A 23,119-nucleotide genomic window follows, 5' to 3' on the forward strand; every position below is an offset into this window, starting at 1 on the left:
TTTGTGTCTTTACTGACCTCCCCATGCATATGTCCGTGCCCACCCAAATAGAAGGATTAGAAGTTCTGCTTGACACCTTGACCATCCTGGTAGTTGTTTACACTATAACTTGGAGAAATCTCCTACAAGTATCACTTTTACATAATACATTTTATTGTCCAAGATCCCCTGAAGGAGGAAATGGCACCCGCTCCAGTGTCCTTGCCGGGGAAATCCCATGGACAGAGGAGCCTGGCAGGCAGGCTACCCATGGAGTAGCAAGAGTCGGGCACGAATTAGCGGCTAAACAACAACAAACTGCATAAACGCAAGGCGGGTGTTTTGACTTTCAGAGCAAAAAGTGCTTCAAACCTGTTGAACATGATTCAATAAATGTTGACTATCTAAACGGTAGCATTAGGATTAGATTCATTTTAGGGAATGGAGGGAAGCAGATAGAGATGAAAACAAGAGTTATTTTGGAACTAATCTCTTATGGAATCGGAAAGGGGCAGTGCATTAGATTTTAAAGCGTGTCTTCCTGGTTTTGTTGGTTTTATAGTGACAGTATTCTTAATATGAGGAAATACCTAGACATTTGTTAAGTCCTAGGCCAAAGTTGGGAAAAGGAAGAGGTGATTTTAACAACAGATCTCATTTTTAGTTCAGTTTTCTAATTCTAGTCATTGGGAGGGTTTATACTTTGGAGCCTTTATGATAAACTCTCTTTTTCTCTTACCATAGCAGGAGGAGAAATGACAGAATTATACATAATTTATTTGACGTGAGAAAAGTTATTACCATCCCACTTTAGGCCAAGAACATAGTTTTCTAAAGCACCTATTTCTTAATTTCCTTTCCATTTCTATTTTAAGCCATATTCTTTATTCTCAATTTCCATGCTTTATCCATTCTGTTAATTTTACTATGCAGATTGTTGCTCTTCTGTTTAAGAATTTCTGTGTTTCTCCAATATTATTTTTTATTTTTTTTAATTGTTATATGTAACATAAATTTGCCACTTCAGCCTTTTTAAAATGTACAATTCAGTGGCATTAAGTACATCCACAGTGTTGTACCACCATTACCCCTATCTCCTAGAAATTTTTTCATCATCTCAGACTGAAACTGTGCACCCTTAAACAGAAATTCCCATACCTTCTCTCCAGTGCCCCCAGCCCCTGGTAACAACCTCTTTTCTATTTTCTGTCTCTATCAATTTGCCTATTCTTGAAACTCATTTAACTAGAAATTTATATATGTCTATTTGTTTATGGCTTATTTTAGCATGCTCTCAAGGTTCTCCGGTGTTATAGCATGTGTCCTATTTTCCTTCCTTTTTCTGTTGTATGTATATACCACGTACTGTTTATTCAGCTTTTGATGAATGGTTGATGGACATTTGGATGGTTCCGTCTTTTGGCTATTGTAAATAACACTGCTATGAACATTAGTGTGCAGGGATCTCTGTTAATCCCTGCTCTCAGTTCTTTTGGGTTATACCTATGAGCAGAATTGCTGGATTATAATGTAATTCTGTGTATGACTTTTTGAGAAACCACCAAAGTATTTTCCACAGTGGCTGCACAGGTTTGCATTTCCACCAGCCCCGCAGGAGAGTTCCAATTTCTCTATGTGTCAACATTTAAAAATATTTTAATAGCCATCTTAGATGGGTGTGAAGTGGTTTCTGGTGGTTTTGATTTGCATTTCCTTGATAACTGATCATGTTGAGCATCTTTTCACAAGCTTGTTGTCCGTTTGTCTTCTTTGGAGAAATGTCTGTTGGAGTCCTTTGCCCATTTTGAACTGGGTTATTTGTCTTTTGTTGTTGTTGTGGATTTGTGGGAGTTCTTTATATATTGGAGATCTTAACCCTTTTTCAGATGTATCATTTGCAGATATTTTCTCCCATTGGTTGCCTTTTCAGTTTTTTGATAGTGTCCTTTGACGCACAAGCAGAGTTGGAAAATTGTGCTGAAGCCCCGCTTATCTGTGGTGGTGTTCTTTTGTTGTTTGTGCTTTTGGTGTCATATCCCAGAAGTCATTGCCAAATCCAGTATCATGGATATTCCTCCCTATGTTTTCATCAAATAATTTTCTAGTTTTAGCTCTTAAGTTTTAGGTGTGTGATCTATTTGTAATTAACTTTTGTATATGGTTTAACTTATACCCTTACTGGGTCCAGCTTCATTCTTTTCCGTGTGGCTCTCCAGCTTTCCCAACACCATTTATTGGAAAAACTGTCTTTAACCCAATGAATGGCACCCTTCTCTAGTATTTTTTTTAAGCAATTAAAATAACCATCACTTCTTAATACATTTAAGTTAGTCTGTATAAGGGACTTACTTAAGCACTTGTTGACTCCTGCAGTCCTCAAAATAATCTTTGGTATTATCTCCATTTTATAAACTAAAAGAAAGTTGAGTCACAAAGAGATCTATTTAAGATACCTTGTTTAAGGTCCCATTGTTGAATGCACTGTTTGGATTGTAAAGTGCTATCCTGTTCTTTCCAGCCTAAGCAGAAGAGTGATGCAAATTCACCTCTTTATTGCATGGAGCCTGATATTTTTCAGTAAATGCTGCCTTGAATAAGCTCTGCCTGCAAAACTTCAATGGAGGACAGTTCAGCTCACATTCTAATATTCATATACCTACCTGTAAAATGGGAATAATAACATGTAACCCAACCATACTGTTCAGAGGATGGAATTATGTATGTGGACTATATACTGTGATAACTTATTTTTATAACTGGTATCTCCAAACTGATAAATCTTAAATATACCCAAATACACTTAAGTGGTCATAAACAGTTGTTATCACTGATTAACGCCAAGTTTAAAAGGATGTATGTTTTCTTTCCCATAAAACTCAGCAATGAGTGATTTTTATCATGAATTCATGAGTGTAAAACTTTTGTAGATATGTTTATCATATATTCAGTTTTCTTCAAGCAGGTTTTACTTTGTAGTTAGGTGTTATTGCTACTGTCTAAGAATGTCTGAGAATAGCTTTCCTAGTGGCTGAGACGGTAAAGAATCTGCCTGCAATGCAGGAGACGCAGGTTTGAACCCTGGGTTGGGAAGATCCCCTGGAGAAGGGAATGACAACCCACTCCAGTATTCTTGCCTGGAGAATCCCCATGGACAGAGGAGCCTGGTGGTCACAGAGTAGGACACTACTGAGCGACTAATACAACAACAACAAAGAAGAATGTCTGTGTATTAGGATGGTGAGATACAATGATTGTGGTGGTTTGTCCCAATAATACGCTATATAATAGTACTAATTATGTATTGTGAAATTGCTGTGGACTGAAGGTACTTTACCGTAATACAGGCCCAACGGTCCATACGGACCAAGCAAATAATATTAGGAAGTGATATAGGTGGCAGAAAGATAACTAGGGCTTCGTCAGGCCCTAGAGAATATATAGAGATTTTTTTAAAAAATAAACATTTTTATTGAAGTATAGCAAGGATGCAGAAAATGTACACAAACCATTTAGGTGCATAGTTTGATAAGTTTTCGAAATGATTGCACCTGTTTAACCAATACCCAGTCAGGAATACCTGCATTGCACAATCCCTCACTACCCCCAACCCCCATCCTCCTGCAGGCTCCTGTCACTCTTGAATTCTAACACTATAAAGATGGTATTATCTAGTATATAATCTGTCTGGTTGCCTTTCAAGAGTGTGTAAGTAATTTTAATCTTGGCGGTTAACTTAGAAATAACAACCAAAACAAAGCAAAAAGCACAGTGTGGGCCACTGTTTTGGAGGTTTTGGAATAGCAGTTGAGTTGGGTTTTGTGATCGGATTTCAGCACTGTACTTCATTGTTCTTGTCTTTAAAATGAGGAATTGTGAAGCCTAAATGAATTTAAAGGTTTTATAAATTACATAACATACGATACACGCTTAGTGAACGCTAGAGACTCTGTGTCCCTAATAGGATCAGTTTTGACCATGTTTGTCCATTAGTAAATATAATACATCTAGAAACAACCCGTTCTACAGGCATGCCTCTGAGAAAGTAGACTTTTAAAATAACATCTTCAGAAGGCATGTACATTTTCCACACCCATATACCAGCTGAGTGTATTTGTACACATTACCGCTTGATGTAGAGAACTACTTTAGCAAGTGGGAAAGAGTAGCAAGTTCTTGAAATAGAATCTGTTTGTATTATGACTAAATACAAATCTTATTAAGAAGAACCTAGCTTGTTTTCAAAGAAAACTGATATTGGATTGGCTTCAGGAGTTAACTGTTCTGGTTGTGGCCCTGCCACTAACTAAAGTGTCTAATCTTGATCAAGTCATTTAACTTTTCTGGCGTCTGGTGGTGGTGATTTAGTTGCTAAGTTGTGACCGACTCTTTGCGACCCCATGGACTGCAGCCCACCGACTTCTCTGTCCATGGGATTCTCCAGGCAAAATTTCTGGAGTGGGTTGCCATTTCCTTCTCCTTTCTGGCATTTGCCTCTTATCAAATAATTGTGTTCTGTTAGGTCAATTTTAAAGTTTCGGCTTTGTGAGTTTAGTTCTTACATACTGGATCTAACAGGTAAGTTTTCCATCAAAGAGTTCAGAGGTGGAAAAATAACCTTTTTTTTTTCTTTCTTTAAATCTCTGGACTAGATGGTCCCTGGTCTCTTGCAAGTTCAAAGGTACTGAGGTTATCTACTATCTAAGGGCTTCAAATTAAGGGCTTTGCAAAGTCAAAAAAGTACAGTCCTGAAATTTAGGCATGTTGGGGGGCATAATGTTCTAGAGATGGGAAAGGCCCTTGAGGAATCTAGTCCCTTCCTGTTTTCCAGAGAACTCAAATGATTTGTTTGTGAGCTCAGCTAATTTTGGAAGTTTAAGTTTACCTTTAGATGCTAGTGGTGAGCAAGGACCTTATTAAAATAGCAGGTAATTTCACTTGAGTGATTATAATGTGAAAGTATGCTGCTGTATATTTATGTGCTTCTGTGTTCTGTGACTTATTTTGATTTTTGACTAAAGACATCATATAAGACGTTCCATCTTACACGACAGCTAACTAAATTAAACAGAGGATTGAGATAAGGTTAAATTTTGAAAGGGAACATTTATTTTCAAGACAGTCATTATTTTGCAGTCTGTTTAGCTTCACGTTAGCTCATACATGATTGATGAGTGGAGTGATGATGTCCATACAAGGGTGGAGGTTGTGTTAATATTCTAGTATTTTTCTTAGGTAGTGAGGGGCAGGAATAGGAATAGAGCCTGTAACAGGAAGCAGAAAAGCCCTCAGCCACAAAGGCAGGCTCCCTTTCAGGATCTGTTTAAGTCTAAATTAATAAAGTTAAACCTGGGCCTCAGCTCCTAGCCCTGGTTCCCCAGCAGAGGTCTGTCTTGTCTTGTCCTTCCTCCTATCCCCTGCCTGGCTGGCCGCCCTGCTGGCTCCGAGCTTCCCTTGCATCTGATTCTCACAGCACCTATAATACAGCAAGCACTTCCATTTGATCGTTTTTGTACAATTTAAATGTCCCCTGAGGTAGCCTCTAGGTCTGAGGCTCCTGCCTCAGGTATTTCCTGAGTACCAGTTGCTGTTTTTTCGTAGGAATATGTTTACAAAGTTGCATGGATTTAAATGACTGACACCAGTCTTATTTTTTCCATAAGCCTTCTTATTTTGGGCACATGCTTCTGCAGAAAGGAGGATTTTTCAGGAATGAGAAACTCTGATACTGTGCGTATGCCAGGTGTATTCTGTGACACAGCGTGATGCTTGCGCTTCTCCTGTGACCTCTGTTTACATGCAGCAAACACTCAATCGCCTACTGTCAGTTTATTCACTATCGTAAAAGGAAAATAACTGTCAGAGAAACTGGAGGATGCAGGAGTATAGGCAGTTCTGAAAGTCTCCCCTAAACTTTCTCTTCCTTTCCAATCCCATTTTTCAGAAGTAGTAGTTTATTGTGTGACACACCTAAGTTGTAAGTATGTGTTTGTATACGTATATAACATGTAGATACGTATATAAAGGCGTGTGTTAAATGTGGTCACAGAGAACATTTTTTTGTGAGACTTAAGTTTTCTTTTGAACAGTACAGTTTATCCTTATCCCCTGGTGTGAATGTGTCATAATTTTTGTTGTTGCTGTTGAAGTATAGTTGATACATAGTATTATATAAGTTACAATGTACCATATGGTAATTCACAGTTTTTAAAGATCACACTCCGTTTATAGATACTACAAAATACTGGCTCTGTTTCCTTATGTTGTACCATATATCATAACTTATTTTATATATTATAATTTCTAAAAATATTTTTCTATTGATTGTCATTTAGATTATTTCTATCTTTAAAAACTATTTCAGATGTTTCATTGAACTTCTTTATATGTATTATTGTGAAATTGATTGTTAAGATAGGATTGACTTTTAGGAGTAAAGGTTGTTGAATCTTTAATTGTGGTCATTTAAAGTTGGCAGATAATGACCAAGTGGCCCTTCAAAAAGGATCTACCAGTGTGTACTCCTATCCATAATGTTTAAGACTGATTAAAAGCCAGTAGTATTTTGCTAACCTAAAGATAGATTTCATCAACTGTAAATGTTTGTTCCTTTAAAATTTAGTCTCAGGGCCTAAAATTGTTAGATCCAAAAATTTATTTTCAGAAGCATCAAGTTTAGTATTTAAGAAATTAATAGTTATTTTCTTGTAGCTGTGAGTCTTAAAGATGGCAAAAGATGAAAATGCTGATTAAAATATTAAGAATGGAAAGAGAATCACAACTTGAGTTTGAACATTTGTGAATTTGAACATCTTGTGCTTTAGAATCTGCTTTTCCTTGTGTTCCTGTCTGTTAAAGCCAAGATTTTTCTTAATTTTAATTTTTTGGAACTTTCATTGAAATATACATAGTACACAAGGATAAATATACAGTTCAGAGAATTTTCACAAACTGAATACACACGCATGTTTGTTTACCTTCTGGACAAATGGAACATTACTAACCTCTCAAAATATCTCTCATGCCCTATCCTGTCACTAACAAAAGTGACTTGTTTTGATTTATAATACCATTGATTTATTTTACCTGTATTTGAACTGTATATAAGTGGAATCAGTGTCAGACTTTATTTTCTTGGGCTCCAAAATCACTGCAGATGGTGACTGTAGTCATGAAATTAAAAGACACTTACTCCTTGGAAGGAAAGTTATGACCAACCTAGATAGCATATTCAAAAGCAGAGACATTACTTTGCCAACAAAGGTTCGTCTAGTCGAGGCTATGGTTTTTCCTCTGGTCATGTATGGATGTGAGAGTTGGACTGTGAAGAAAGCTGAGTGCCGAAGAATTGATGCTTTTGAACTGTGGTGTTGGAGAAGACTCTTGAGAGTCCCTTGGACTTCAAGGAGATCCAACCAGTCCATTCTGAAGGAGATCAGCCCTGGGATTTCTTTGGAAGGAATGATGCGAAAGCTGAAACTCCAGTACTTTGGCCACCTCATGCAAAGAGTTGAGTCATTGGAAAAGACTCTGATGCTGGGAGGGATTTGGGGGCAGGAGGAGAAGGGGACGACAGAGGATGAGATGGCTGGATGGCATCACTGACTCGATGGACGTGAGTCTGGGTGAACTCTGGGTGATGGACAGGGAGGCCTGGCATGCTGCAATTCATGTGGTCGCAAAGAGTCGGACACGACTGAGCGACTGAACTGAACTGAACTAAGTGGAATAATAGACTATACTTATTTTCTCAGTGTTATTTGTGAGGTTCATTTATGTTTTGGCACAAGGTTTTGCATCAGTCATTTTCATTGTTATATAGTATTCCAGTGTGTGATTAACTACAGTTAGTTTACTCATTCTGTTATTGAGAGGAACTTGGGTGATACCCAGTTTTTGGCCATTAGAAATGTTACTTCTACCAATATTTTTTCATATGCCCTAAAGGCAAACATATGCAGATATTTCTGTTTTGTATACCCTGGACATGGTCATTGGTAGGCATAAATCTTACTTTAACAGGTAACTTCAGTTTCCTTTCTTACCCGGTAAAGTGGTTATACCCATTTGCACCGTCACTAACGGGTCATTTGCTCCAAGTTCTTGACTGTGCTTCCTTCTTTGTTTGAGCTGTCTTAGTGGGAGTAGCTTTAATTTGCACATCCTTTGTTTCCTTAGTGACTGAGGAAGTCTTTTTCTATTTACTGACTGCTTTTTTTTTGCTATTGCTAAGTCACTTCAGTCGTGTCCGACTCTGTGTGACCCCATAGACGGTAGCCCACCAGGCTTCCCTGTCCCTGGGATTCTCCAGGCAAGAGTACTGGAGTGGGGTGCCATTGCCTTCTCCTACTGACTGCTTGGATAACCTCATTTGTCCTATTCAAGAGAACTCTTTTTTTCTTTTGGATAACAGTCTTCTTATTGATTTGTAAGTGCTTGTTTACATATCAGAGGTATAAGTCGTATGTTTGATATGTTTTACACTTTTTTTTTTTACCAGTCTGTGGTTTCTCTTTTCACCTTTGTTATCTTAATGAACAAAAGGTCTTAAGCGTAATATTTTCCAGCTTATCAAGTATATCCCCAAATATCAGTTCTTCCTTTTTCTCTTTAGTGCTTTCAGTGTTTTAAGAAATAAATTTTTGCTTACTCAAGGTTTTCAAAGTATTCTCTGTATTTTTTTACCCTAAAACCGTAGTTTTACCTTTCACATTTAGATCTATAATCCATCTGGAATTGATTTTTGTGTACATGGTGAGTTAGTCATTTTTTATCCCCAGGTGGGTATCCATTTTGACTCAGCAATGCGTATTGAAAAGACTGTCTTTTCTCCACTGTACTACTGTGTCAGCTCTTTCAAAAGTTAGGTTACTGTGTATGGGATGGGTCTACTTTTGAACATTTTTTTAAAGTTGGTGAGTTTGTTTATCCTTTATACTCTTAACTTATAAAGCTTCTTGGTAGTTTTTAGTATCTGGTAATGGAATTCCTTCAGCTTTGAACCCCAGACTGCCTGGGCTATCCTTGATATTTCCCTATAAATTTTAGAATTTAAAGTTGTTAATTTCTCAAAAAAAACCTGTTAGAATTTTACATTGACTTTAAATATCAAATTGAGGAGACTTGACATCTTGACAGTATTGAGTTTTCCAATTCATAAGTGTAGTATATTCCTGTATTTATTTAGCCTTTAATTTCTTTCAGTGAGAAGAAAGCTGGAATATAACACTATTAGACTTAAAGACAATATAAATCTGTAGTCATTAAGGTAGTGTGATACTATTGTAAGCATTTGTCTAAATAATACAGTGGAAAGAGAAAGTCTAAAGACAAGATGATCAGAACTTTTTAATTTTATGTTTTAATTGACGAAATCTTTAGAGTGTAAATTAGTATAATCTTTGGTGTTATCTTACTTACAAAGTATCTCTTATGTTTTTCATAGGTGTGGACCGTGTTTAAGGATTGCCCCAGCATTCAGTTCTATGAGTAATAAGTATCCACAGGCAGTTTTCTTGGAAGTAGATGTACATCAGTGTCAGGTAAGGCAAGAGGGCCCTTTTAAAATTTTTTGAAAATTTACAAATTGGCTTGAAATTCACATTAATATCATCCTTTATTTATCTCTTTATGTACTAAGTACTTGTTTATTTGGAGGTAGGATGATATCTGTCTTGCAGTGGTGAATGCAAGTGTTGTTATGGCTGTATTAGTTAAGAAAAGTAGTCTGATATTAATTGCTTCTGAGTTTGTTTATATTAATATTTTTTGATATAAAACTAATAGTATGTTGTTAAACTTAGTAGGTCACTTGGCTGTTCTATTTTACATTTCTTTATTTTTTTGCAAATCTGGAATTATATCTTATCTTATACTGTTGACACATTGTTTGGTTAAAAACCCATGGGAGAGAATTCTTGGTTAGAGTTTGATTTGAATTGATCATTTTATGACCTTAGCTCCAAAGCTGCATACTCAACAGAAAGTTTAAAACATCGATTGCTGCTGATTGAGCCACAGGTCGGTGGGTTGCCCCACTTACTTGGTTGGCATGGCTGGGTGACAGCTCTCCGTTCACGTGTGTGTAATATGAAAGAGTGGTTGTGCCAGAAAAGTTTTTGAAGGCTTCTTGCAACACAGAAGACTACAAAAGTGTAATCTTGACTGAGAATCTTGACTCTGTAGTGGCTTTTTTTTTTTTTTTTCCATTGAGGCTTTTGCCTTTGCATTTCTGGGTTGAAAAAACAAAAATCTTAAATGTTACATAGGTAAGCAGTTTGGGGATTTGGTGCAAACTCTGTGTTCCATGTTCATTGTTTAGTACTCTGGTCACATGCTGCTGGACAGTAGCTCTGGCCTTAATATCAGTATTCTGCGTCTCTAATCTGGAAGTGCTGTCTTCTGAAGCTGTGTCGTCCTGTATGGTAGCCACATGTAGTGAGTTGAAATGAGCACTTGAAATATGGCAAGTCCAAATTGAGTTGTGCTGTGAGTGTAAAATGCATATAGGATTTTGAAGGCTTAATATGAACAAAAAAAAATGTAAAATATGTCATTAACTTTTATATCGACTATATGTTAAAGTGCATATTTGGATTTACAACACAGGTTGCTAAAATGAATTTCACTTGTTGCTCTTTACTTCTTTGTTTGTGGATTCTAGAAAATTTTAAATTTCATGTACAGCTCACATTTGTGTATTTCTTTTGGATGGCACTAGTCTTCTTTTTTTCCCACTTACAAGGTTTAGAGAAAACGTCTCTGTAAACTTGATGCTTTTGTTTTTTTTTAAATAGTCATACCTCTTCCTGGCGTTAGAATATGCAAGAGGACATATTTATTTTACTTGTGTTCTTTACACTTCTCATGAAGAGCTTAAACCATGAAATCAGTGGTTAACTAATTTTCATTTGGTGGCTAGTCTTATAATATCATGGAGTTGGAGCAGAATTTGAAAAGATACCAGTTGCAGTGTTTTTGATGGGAGACCAGAAGTCATTTCTTTAAGAGTAAAACTAGATGAGGATGTTTCATGGACAGATGTGCTGCTGTTTTTTCACATGTGTACTTTTTATGTTGACAAATCTCAATACCCTTCTGGGTTTCTCCATTTGAGAAATAATCTGTGCTTATGAGAGAAGTATCTGGTTTTGTCAAGTGCAGTTTCTGTACTGGAAACTGATTGTTCTCCTGAATGAATGAATGAATGAAGCCTTTAACACTAAAACATAAAAATACGGGGCTATTCTTCAGTGTGGACATGTGGGTAATATAGTTGTGACCTTTAAGAATAGGCTTGCTCTTTCTTAAGTAACAGTTAGGAGTAAGTTATTTTACATGTTTTTAGTTCATGTTTGTGATGTTTAACTTCCATACAGATGCAGAGTGAATATTCCGAGTAGTTTAAGATTAATTTGTAATGCTGTCTAACTTGACAATTCTAGGGAACAGCTGCCACCAACAATATATCAGCAACACCTACATTTCTGTTTTTTCGAAACAAAGTGAGAATTGATCAGTATCAAGGAGCCGATGCTGTGGGACTAGAGGAAAAAATCAAGCAGCACTTAGAGAACGACCCTGGGAGCAACGAGGACACCGATATTCCAAAAGGCTATGTATGTGATCTTAGAAGTGAAATGATGTCACTTGCGTTTGTCATTATTTGGTTGAAATGAAATTTACTCTTTTCATGTTTTGTCTTTCACTAGTTAAGAATACTTTTCAGTGAGAACTTTAAAGATGAATTCAGTAGCTGACTATTGGGTTTTGTCTGTGTAATATGTATTATAACCTTACTTGTATGTGTGCTAAGTCACTTCAGTCGTGTCCAGCTCTTTGTGACCCTATGGACCGTAGCCCACCAGGCTCCTCTGTCCTTGGATTCTCCAGGCAAGAGTACTGGAGTGAGTTTCCATTCCCTTCTCCAGGGGAATCTTCCTGACCCAGGGATCAAACCCTCGTCTCTTGCGCTAACAGGCAGGTTCTTTACTACTAGCGCCACCTGGAAAGCCCATTATACCCTTAAGTCCCCATCATAAACTTTTCCCAAAATTTCTTCTCCTAATTTTTTTTCAAAATTTTTTCTCTCTTTTTGTTTAATACTTATTTTTATTTATTCGGCTGCACCAGGTCTCAGTTGCAGCTCACAGGATCTTTAGTTGTGGCAAGTGGGATCTAGTTCCCTGACCAGGGAATGAACCTGGGCCCTCTGCATTGGGAGCGTGGCATCTTAGCCACCGGGCCACCAGGGAAGTCCGTCTTCTAATTTTATTTGCCACCTGTTTTTAATCTGCTTTCTGAACTATTTTAATCGCCACTTTTAAACATTTGATTTTTACTATTTTTCCCCCAAAAGTGAAGAAGTTTGCATTGGACTTTTTGACAACTATGTAAAATGACACATAAATTTTAATGTATGACTGTTAACATACTGAATTTCCTTTCTACCAGTTTTTAAAGTTTTCTCTCTTTTTAAATATACCCCCTATTTTCTGGCACTCGTATTTAAAAATTCTAGTTACTGATTTTATTTTGGAACCAAATGTGACTTTAGTATTGCATATATTTTAAAATTTTTAAGAATTATTTTGAATAATAGCTTGATGACTTAAGAATTCCAAAGTTTTTGAAACTTTGGAATTATATATATTCATATATAACATGAATAGTTATAATTTGTATCTATCATATGAGAGCTATTTGAGAAGGAAAGTAAAATTCAAAAGTAGCTACTTCATGGTGGCTGACTTGTTTATGCAAATTAGTAAATCATACATAGCAAAAGATATATATGTATATATATATTTTTTTAATTTTGCTTGTTATAAAGTAAATGTATTGGCAGATTAAAAATGAATTTTTAAAAGGTAAGTGTTACCTCAAATTAAAGCTAGTATATGAAAGCATGTATACCAAGTGCAATAAAACAGAGCTGTAACGGGGCTGCCAGTCTTTCCGTAAGGCTCCTAAATTCATGTTGAATAAGGAGACTTTGTAGGTAGGTAAATAGGAGCAGTTCTTTTTATATGTGTGAGTGGCAGGGTTATGTCCTCAAAAAAGTTAAGGAATTTTAATAACGAATATTTATTTAAACTAGAACTATGATATAATAATTTGAAATGGTAATATTCAATTAGAAAGTATGAGCATGTATAAGTCAGGGTTGTGACACCTTTTGGAAAATTTTAGAAATCATTTGACTTGTAAACTGTTGTGTTTACCTCTTTGTATTTTTTCCTTTATTACTAAGGATTTTTGCATGAAGAAGTCTTATGGGCACAACAGTCTGGGTGCTTAACTGTAGGAATGCTCTGTTCTTTACATCAGCTGAGTGTGATATCAGGGTTTGGGTTTTGGTTGGAAATAAGCAGGAAAAAATAAAGTTTTAATAAGTAAATTAAATTTAGTTTTCATCTAGATGTTATGAATACACTGAAAAACTGTAAAAAACAGTTTCATTTTTTTCCATCAGGTGTCAAGACTGCAAAAGTTTTGAACTGTAGATCTTGCGGGGTTATTCAATGTTTAAAACTGGTAGTCTGTTCTCAGAACATTATTGTTTTTACAACATAAATGGAAACTGAATGAAAACCTGTGTCTTAAAGTAGATTTAAATAGAAGCATGCAAAAATATATTCACAATTTTAAAAAAAGATTGGGTTCCTTAGACTAAAGACTTTCTGTCATTAGGTTTTAACACTGAAAGGCTATATAACTACTGATTTCACACATGCTACAGTTTTGAAACTCGTGATTTGACTGGAGCCAGAGTTAAAGAAATAGGTATGTCTTCTAGGGAGAGTTGAAATATTGCAAAAGATGTAGAACATGATACTCAAAAAGTTAAGAATCAAAAAGATTCTTTTAAGAAGGCAGTTGCTGCTGCTGCTAAGTCTCTTCAGTCATGTCCGACTGTGCAACCCCATAGACGGCAGCCCACAAGGCTCCTCCGTTTCTGGGATTCTCCAGGCAAGAACACTGGAGTGCGTTGCCATTTCCTTCTCCAAGAAGGCAGTATTTTTATAAAAATAATGACTTTTGGTTTTTAATATGTTTACTGAATTGGAAAAATGTTAAACATTTCTATTTTTTTCTTTCCCATATTTGCTAAGTGTACCTTGTATGGCTTCAAATAGCATGAGGGGGCTAGCTGTATCAAGTCTCCCTCTTAAGAAGTTTGCATGCTGGGCATTCCGGAATCAAACGCATATTTGCGTGTGTTTTGTTTAAGTCTTAAGGCTCGTTAGTGTATTTCAGTATTCCAACATCCTAACTGTAGGTTTTGGTCTACAAATTTGTCACATTCATCAAAATAAATAGAACATGAATGCCCCTAATTTACGTAGTAGGTAGGATAGATATTTAACCAAAAACTTGAAGCATGAAGAGCTTTTTGTAACTCCTGTCTGTCTCCTGTTGGATTCCATCCCTTCCTCCCCTAAAATAATAGGTGAAATATAGTCAAACGAAAAAAGTTGACTGTGTACTACAAACATGCATACCATTCACTTACGCTCATCAGTTGTGAATGTTTTGCTGTTTTTGTTCTATCTTTAGTATGTATGTATTTGCTTTTGTTTTTGCGGCATCATTTGCAAAATAAGTTATAAACATCATGATGGTTCATGTGTAAATATTTCAGCACGTAGTTCCTAAGAATAAGGACATTCTCTGGTATAACCATGATGCCATTATCACTTCTAAGAAATTTAACATTGATACACTTGCTGCTGCTGCTGCTAAATCACTTCAGTCCTGTCTGACTCTGTGCAACCCCATAGACAGAAGCCCACCAGGCTCCCCTGTCCCTGGGATTCTCCAGGCAAGAACACTGGAGTGGGTTGCCGTAATGTACAGCTTATATTAAAATTTCCTTAATTGTCTCTGAAATGTACTTCATAGCTTTTTTTCCCCAGTTCAGTTGCTCAGTCGTGTCTGACTCCGCGACCCCACGAATCACAGCACACCAGGCCTCCCTGTCCATCAGCAACTCCCGGAGTTCACCCAAACTCATGTGCATCGAGTCAGTGATGCCATCCAGCCATCTCATCCTCCGTCAACCCCTTCTCCTCCTGCCCCCAGTCTCTCCCAGCATCAGAGTCTTTTCCAATGAGTCAACTCTTCACGTGAGGTGGCCAAAGTATTGGAGTTTCAGCTTTAACATCAGTCCTTCCAGTGAACACCCAGGACTGATCTCCTTTAGGATGGACTGGTTGGGTCTCCTTGCAGTCCAAGGGATTCTCAAGAGTCTTCTCCAACACCACAGTTCAAAAGCATCAATTCTTCGGCGCTCAGCTTTCTTCACAGTCCCAACTCTCACATCCATACATGACCACTGAAAAACCATAGCCTTGACTAGACGGACCTTTGTTGGAAAGTAATATCTGCTTTTGAATATGCTGTCTAGGTTGGTCATAACTTTCCTTTCAAGGAGTAAGCGTCTTTTAATTTCATGACTGCAGTCACCATCTGCAGTGATTTTGGGAGGGTCATGCATTGCTTTTGTCAGTCTCTTTAGTGTTCTTTAGTCTAGAAACTTCTCTATACCTTTTTTTCTTTCATGACTGCCTTTTTGAAAAGTTTAAAACAGCACCAGTCTACTACAATAGCTGCTAGACATATGTGGCATTTTTTATGTGACTAGGGCATCTGAGGCAGTGAATTTTCAATTTTATCTATTTTTAATTAATTTTAAATTGACACATGTGGCTAATGGCTGTCTCATTGTACAGTGCAGGTCTGGACCATCTGTCTTATGCACTGTCCCACAATCTGGATTTATGAGATTGTTTTCTCATGATTCTTTCCTCAGTATTGGCAAGTTGATTGCATAAGTAGTAATATTTATTTCCAATAACATGTTTCCAGAATATGTAAATTTGCAATTATATCAAATATATAATATTAGGCCAGTTTGTCCCAGACAGTGTTGACTAACAGAGCACTTAATGCAACTGTTCAACTACACTACTTATTTTGTGTCCCAAGATAAATTAAAAAACTATTTAAATAATTTATTTAGTTTATTTTCATCATTAAAGTATTGGAAGTATGACTGCAATGTTGCCTTCAAGCTTGAGGTCTTGATCCTACATACAGTATGAAGAGGCATCATGGTAGGATGGTAGACATTTAAATGTTTGTAAGTTTTTGTCACATTTTCAAGACATGTTTATGGAGTTCAGAATAATATAGAAGTAGAACTTGGCTCTGTAATGCTCCTTTTCTTCCTACCTCTCTTTTTGAATTAGTTACAATATGTTACCCTGACTAATATATTTAACATCTAATGCAGTATAACATTTAATATAATAGAATATTTTGGCTTTGTAAGCATTTAGGCTAGTCTGTAGATAATTAAGGGTCTATTCTAATGAATTTTTACCATATTGATAATTATTTGACCTGTAAAAATTTGTTTCTTTCGTCTTTCAGAACTGTATACACATGTATTAGCGTATATATTAGTATTATTAATGAAGACTGATAGAACATGCAACTGATACTTGGTAAACTTGATTTTATTACTTGGTAAACTTTAAAGCAGTTCTTGTTTAGTCAAAGAAATGGATACTTTTCTAGAAAAATAGTTTATCAAAATCAATTCCTCTAGAAGCAGAACTCCTTAATAGATCAGTCACCACTGAGGAAATAGAGAAAATAGTAACAGAGCTCTTCCATAAATACCAGGATGTCTTCACAGGGAAATTCTAGCAAATCTCTATAAAGATCAGGTAGTCTAGTGTTACTGAGTTACTTAAGACCATATCAAAAGAGAAAACTTCCAAATTTATTTTTGAAGTATGACATTGATCCCAGAATCTGACAGAGTTTGTACAAAAAAAAAGTTACCAACCAGTTCCAGTTAGGAATATTGGTGTAAAAATCTTAAATAAAATATAAGTAAACAAAATCCAGCAATCTAGAGCAGAAGAATCATGATCTACTAATATGCGGGAAAAGCATTTAAGAATTTTTTGTTTGTTTACATTTGGCTGTACTGGGTCTGTGCCGCTGTGCTGGCTTGTCTCTGGCTACACTGGGCAGGCGCTACTCTAGCTGTGCTGCGTGGCTCTCGCTGCGCTGGCTTCTCTGTTGAGCTCCTGTACTGGACTGGAACCCGCTGGTCCGGAGTCGACGATAAGAAAGGAAAAGAGAGAGAGAGGCTGATATTCCCTGGTTTGCGCAGAAAACCAGTAAAGTCCTTGACACAGGGCTTGTGTTGCTCATGAAGGCACCAGGAGCCCTCTCGAGAGGGTCTTAGAAGCCCAGGCAGGAGAGTGAACACGACAGGTTTCTATGCTCCAGAGAATTAGCTGGGTGGAGAGAAAGAGAGAGAGAAAGAAAGACAGACACGGGGACCCAAGCTCTGATGGAGCAAAGATGTTTTATTCAACATAGTGTGGGTATATACACTGTCTTTAATGTAGCTTGAAGGTATACCTTCCAGGTAGCTATTTTCAGCAAAGATAAAGATCAAAAGTCCAGACTTACAAATTATCAAGGAAATATGAGGCAATCCATATCAAAGAGAGAGGGTTGTAAATAATCATTTTTACCGAATGGTTCATAAAAAGGAAGAGGGTGGTAAATAGTTACTTATCACCATATGGGAAAACTAACAAAGGAAATGCATGCATTCCTCAGCCCCGGAGCGGTTTGCCACCCCTCTTAATTCCTGAATATTCAGGAATTAATAAGGAACAGAGGATTCATGACAGATCCAAAACAGCACATAGGAAGCCTCCTGTTAAATGCTTCCTGACAATTCCCCCTATTTTATTATATTTGTAAGAAAGGTCCTGACCAATTGAGTTTGTTTAGTATTAACCAACTTTATAGAAAGGCAATGATAAATAACAAATATAATTACCAAGACAATCACCAAATTTACAGTTCCAGACCCAATGCTGTGGGTAATACTTTGAAACCATCCTAGTGGGTCTAGTCCAGATAATTGATCAACTAGTTGTTCAGATAAAGTTTCTAAATTAGTGGAAGAGGTCAGACGTTTATAAAAGGTTTCAAAGATTTCATTTTGCTGTAATTGTACATTCAGAGAGGCATTATCATGTATGTTTTGTAAATGAAATTTGATTTGTTCCCAGTTGTAGGCACTGTGATTGAAATGAACAGGAGTAACACACACACAAAATTGTGGAGAAGGAAATGGCAACGCACTCCAGTGTTCTTGCCTGGAGAATCCCATGGACGGAGAAGTCTGGTAGGCTGCATGCAGTCCATGGGGTCACACAGAGTCGGACACGACTGAAGTGACTTAGCAGCAGCAGCAGCAGCAACACAAAATTGAGTAGAATTCCAATCACATTTTAGTATTACTTGCTTTTGCAAATCTTTTAATTGATCTCCGACCCATTTGATGGCTGTTTTTAGTTCCTGTATTTCCTCTTGAATACCCTCATCTACCTGAGCCTGAGTAGCCCACATATTATGAGCATCTTCAGTCCAATTTTGGATAAAATTATGTGTTTGAATCGTGGTATGTAAAGCAGCGCCAGCGACGGCAGCAGTGGTGCAAATGGCTGTTAACCCCAAAATGCCAAGGATCAGCCATCCAACGAATCGTTTAGATCGTTGGAGCAGTTTAGTAAGTAATCTGGAAGCAAGTCCAGCCATGGGACCATCTTCCCAGGGTCGTTGGAGATTTATTGATAACCACAAATTTCATTGAGATCGAAGAATCAAAAGGGAATCATTTATTAAAGAGAGGAGTTAAGACAAGTATATAGTTTGCAATTAATACAAGTTACTGAACGTAAAGTCTTATTAAATTGTAAATTTCCTATGGCTATAACAAAAGGAAGTGGGACACAGGCCTATATAAAATATGACTGATTATAGCGAAAGAAATAGTTATTATGACTACGACTTGTCCCTGTGAAATATCCGGTCCAAGTCCCAAGTTCTTCAGTGCAACAAGTTTCCAAATGTCCCATTGTTCAGGCCCACTCTGTTTATTGAGGATGATCCTAGGATGAGGTGGGGCTAATCCACCATCAAGCCACCCAAGAAGTCCTTTGTCATGGTAATGCTCCATTGTAGTGTCATTAATTTTCCATGCCACTTGAGTAGCATAGTCACACATAGAGCTGTTAACATCTTCTGAGCAGTTAGATAACCACATACCACGGGGTCCCCAATCAACAATTGGATGATTTAGCCCCAAACAATTTTCCTGTTTTGGCTTGACATTTGTCCCAAGGAACAGGAGTATGTGTAAAGTTCTTATAAGTAAACCCTTTGCATAATGTTCTTTGTTCTTTCCCTAACTCTTTCCCTCAAGTCTCAGTAGTATAAACATGGTTCACAGACAAAGAAAGGGCAGTAAATAATCCAAACAACATCCAAAAATCCTTTTGGGGAGGCAGGGCGAAAGCCCAAGTTTGTTGGCTAACATTTATGCATAATTCTGCTGGGCCCATGCACAAAGGAAGCCCTTCGTAACCTAGAGAAATATTAATTAGTTTTCCTTCTTCTTCAGGGTGTGAGGGCCCTATAATGCTCTAGGGAGAAGGCATATGTATAGAGTCATTAGTTGAAACGATTGGTCCTCTCTCTGTCCATTCGACCACCTGTAGTAGGAGGGGCGTTGGATATGTAAGCCCAGTAAGTATGATTAGTTAAAGCTCGAACAGGGGAGGCACAGGTCAAGAGACTGAGCATTGCCAGGAGAATATATTCAGGACTCCGAGGCATTCCTGTTGAGAGACCAAATTTTCAGCTCCATTAGTAAGGGTTTTTATTTGTCCCCAAGTGGGGAGATTGGAAGGTTGATGCCTCCAAGGGCGGCGCTTCCTGGAGATCTTTAGAGCCGCCATGGCCCGTATTGGAATTTCTTCCTCCTGGGGTCCTTGTTGTCCCATCTCCATTTTGAAGGCCAGGGGCTCCCTTGGGTTGAATCTTCCGAAGAGGAAGCCATGTGAGTTCGTTGGATCCATCTGGGGAAATACAAGCATACCCCTTTCCCTGTAAGATTAGCTTCCCAGATTTCTGTTGTTACATTAACCTGTCTTGGCACCAAATGGGCAGAGGAAGAGAAGTGTCCTTCAATTCCTCAAAATGCCTTTCTGCTCTTGTTAAGATATCTCCCTGTGGTAAGTTTAAAAAATTTAAAACAAATAAAGCTGTATTAATAATAGTTATAGGTTTAGAAAATATCTTATGTTGGAATCTAGTAAAGTCTGCTTTAGATAAGGAAGACAGTAGTGTTCCTGTGTATTCCCCCTTTTTTTAATTTTTTTATTTGCAACTTTAGTGTGTGATGTACACATTTGACTATGCCTTGTGCCTGTGGACTATAAGAAATACCTGTAATATATTTAATAGAAAAAGATTGTAAAAATTGTTTAAAGTGTCTAGAAACATAGGCAGGGCCATTGTCTGTTTTTATAGAACTAGGAGTTCTCGTTACAGCAAACAAGCTAATAAGTGAGTTATAACGTATTGTGTAGCCTCACCACGAAGAGGTATGGCCCAAATAAAAGAATTAGTGTAGATACAGACATGTAAGAAAGAAAATGGAGAAAGTTCAGGGCAATGAGTTACATTCATTAGGTTGCAAACCACGAGGATTAATACCTTGTGCGATCGGTGGAAGATGTAGGGGTCTACAAGTAGAGCAGTTACTAATAATTTCTTAAGCCTGGCGGTATGGGATCGTCCATAGCTTGTGTAGGGAGCCAGCATTGTTATGCAGCAGAGCATGGTGTTCCTTCAGAGTAGCAAAGGAAACCAGTTTTATCAGCCTGCTCAGTACCATAAGTCATGCGGCCAGGAAGGCAAGAATGTGCTTGAATATGTGTAATATAAATGGGAGAATTGAGGTTTCTAACAACAGATTGTAGTTCAAAAAAGAGTTGTTGAATAATAGGTTGATTGGAGTTTGTGGTGGAGGTTTCTATATTTTTTAATACAAAAATTGAATATATAGAGTCAGAGACTATATTAATGGGGTAAGGATGTAGGCAAATAAATTGAATAAGAGCATATAATTCATTTTGTTGAGCAGAATGAAATTTACTATAAAAGACTTTATATTCCTTAAGAGACCAGAATGAAGCTTTGGTGCTTTTAGTCCCGTCTATATAAAAAACCTCAGCTTGTGGTATAGGCTGTGAGCTGATAATGCGAGAAATAATAAATTCAGTATTTTTGAAGAAATTCCACAGCTTACCAGAAGGATAATGAAATGAAATGTCTCCAAAATATTCCAAAAAAGCTATTTGGAAATCGGTAGAAGTTTGTAATGCGTTCTCAAATTGAGATTTATTGATAGGTATTACAGTTTTATGAGGATCAGAGCCAATTAGAGTTTTAATCCTATTTCTTCCATTGATAATGATTAGAGCAATTAAATCAAGGTAGGGTGTAAGTGACTTTATTCCCCTAAAACGGGTATAGATCCATTCTACTGGGTGTTCTTTTTGGGCAAGAAGTCCTGTGGGAGAATGAAGAGAGGGGAGTATAAATAATTCTAGAGGTAAATCTAGTTTGATGAGCATAAGAAATTGTTTTTGTAATTTATTTTGCACTAAATAGAGTTCCTCTCGTGCCTCTTGAGAATGTGAACAAGGGCTATTTAAATCAGGATCTCCTTTTAAAGTATTAAATAGGTTATTCAATTGATAATTAGCAATGCCTAAAGAAGGTCTAATCCAATTTATATCGCCTAAGAGCTTTTGAAAATCATTTAAGGTTGATAATTTATCAGTACGGTGGGGAGTAATACGTTGTCTGTTAACAAACCCCAAGTAATGGTAAGGTTTAAATTTTTTCAGGGACAATGATTAATCCAGAATTTTTTAAGCGTAGTTGAGCTATATCAAACGTGTTGAGTTTCTAAGATAGATCGAGCCAAAAACGATGTATCATCCATATAGTGAATAACAAGAAAGTTAGGAAATTGTTTCCTCACAGGCTCAAGGGCTTTAGCTACGTAGTACTGACACATGGTGGGAGAATTCATCATCCCTTGTGGCAGTACAGTCCATTGGTACCGTTTATGAGGTCTGAGGTCTGATATGATTAGGATAAGGGAGAGAAAAAGCAAATCTCTCTCTGTCTAAAGGATGTAAAGGTATATTTAAAAAGCAATCTTGTAAATCAATAATAATAATGTGCCAATTTTGAGAAATAATGGTAGGTGATGGATTCCTGGTTATAATGCACCCATAGGTTTCATAGATGCATTAACTTTGCTAAGGTCTGTTAGGAGATGCCATTTGTTAGATTTCTTTTTTATAACAAAAATAGAGTTCCAAGGAGAACAAGATTCCTCAATATGCTTTAATTCTAGTTGTGTATCTGTAAGTTCCTTTGCCACCTATAATTTCTCTTTTGTGAGGGGCCACTGCTCTGTCCAAAAAGGCTCGTCATTCTTCCAAGTTATTTTAATAATTGTATTGTTTGTTAAATGAGCAGTGGCCCCTAGGAAAAATGTGAAATGTATATCTGAGTTTCCCATTGCATAAGTAAGTCCCTTCCTATTAGATTAAGGGGTGCATCTATCACATAAGGTCTTAATGTTGCAGGTTGGCCTTCTGGTCCCTCACATGGATAGATTTGAGTACGCAGATAAACCTCTTGTACTTTGGTTTAAGAAATCCCTGCAATTTGGCAAGAAATTTTTTGTACAGGCCAGGATTTGGGCCATAAATGTTTGGAAATAATAGTAATATCAGATCCAGTGTCGAGGAGACCAGAAAATCTTTTACCATTAATTTTGATATTTATAGTCAGTCGGGCAAATTCAGATACTAATGATATCCAAAAGGGCTGTTTTTGATCTGTACTGCCGAATCCGCCTGTCCGTACATCATTAGAGGTGTTAATAGAAATGTAAGGTAAAAGAAGTAATTGAGCAATTTTATCCCCCTTTTGAGTTGCCATAAAATCTGAGATGACATCATAATTTGAATTTCTCCTTTATAATCTGAATCAATTACTCCAGGGTGAACAGTAATTCCTTTAGAAGTCAAACTAGATCTGCCAAGTAAAAGACCGAAGGTTTGTGGAGGCAGGGGTCCAAAAAGTCCAGTAGGTATTCTAGAGGGGACTGGTTGAAGGTAAAGGAGAAAGTCATTTAGGCCTGGTATATTGACAGCAGCACTGCCGGGTGTTG

At 37.1% G+C, this 23,119-nt stretch overlaps 1 protein-coding gene across 2 annotated transcripts in view; it reads left to right on the forward strand.

The window, feature by feature from the left end:
* Positions 1–23,119, forward strand: part of TXNL1 (thioredoxin like 1) — a 43,084-nt gene that overhangs the window by 1,175 nt on the left and 18,790 nt on the right. For both annotated transcript variants that reach the window (XM_006055282.4, XM_006055284.4), the window contains exons 2-3: positions 9,422–9,518; positions 11,421–11,594. In XM_006055282.4, coding sequence (XP_006055344.3) covers positions 9,422–9,518; positions 11,421–11,594 — 271 coding nt within the window. The remainder of the gene's footprint in view (positions 1–9,421; positions 9,519–11,420; positions 11,595–23,119) is intronic.

The sequence above is a fragment of the Bubalus bubalis genome, chromosome 22 (assembly GCF_019923935.1).
Source record: "Bubalus bubalis isolate 160015118507 breed Murrah chromosome 22, NDDB_SH_1, whole genome shotgun sequence".
NCBI classification, from domain to species: Eukaryota; Metazoa; Chordata; class Mammalia; order Artiodactyla; family Bovidae; genus Bubalus; species Bubalus bubalis.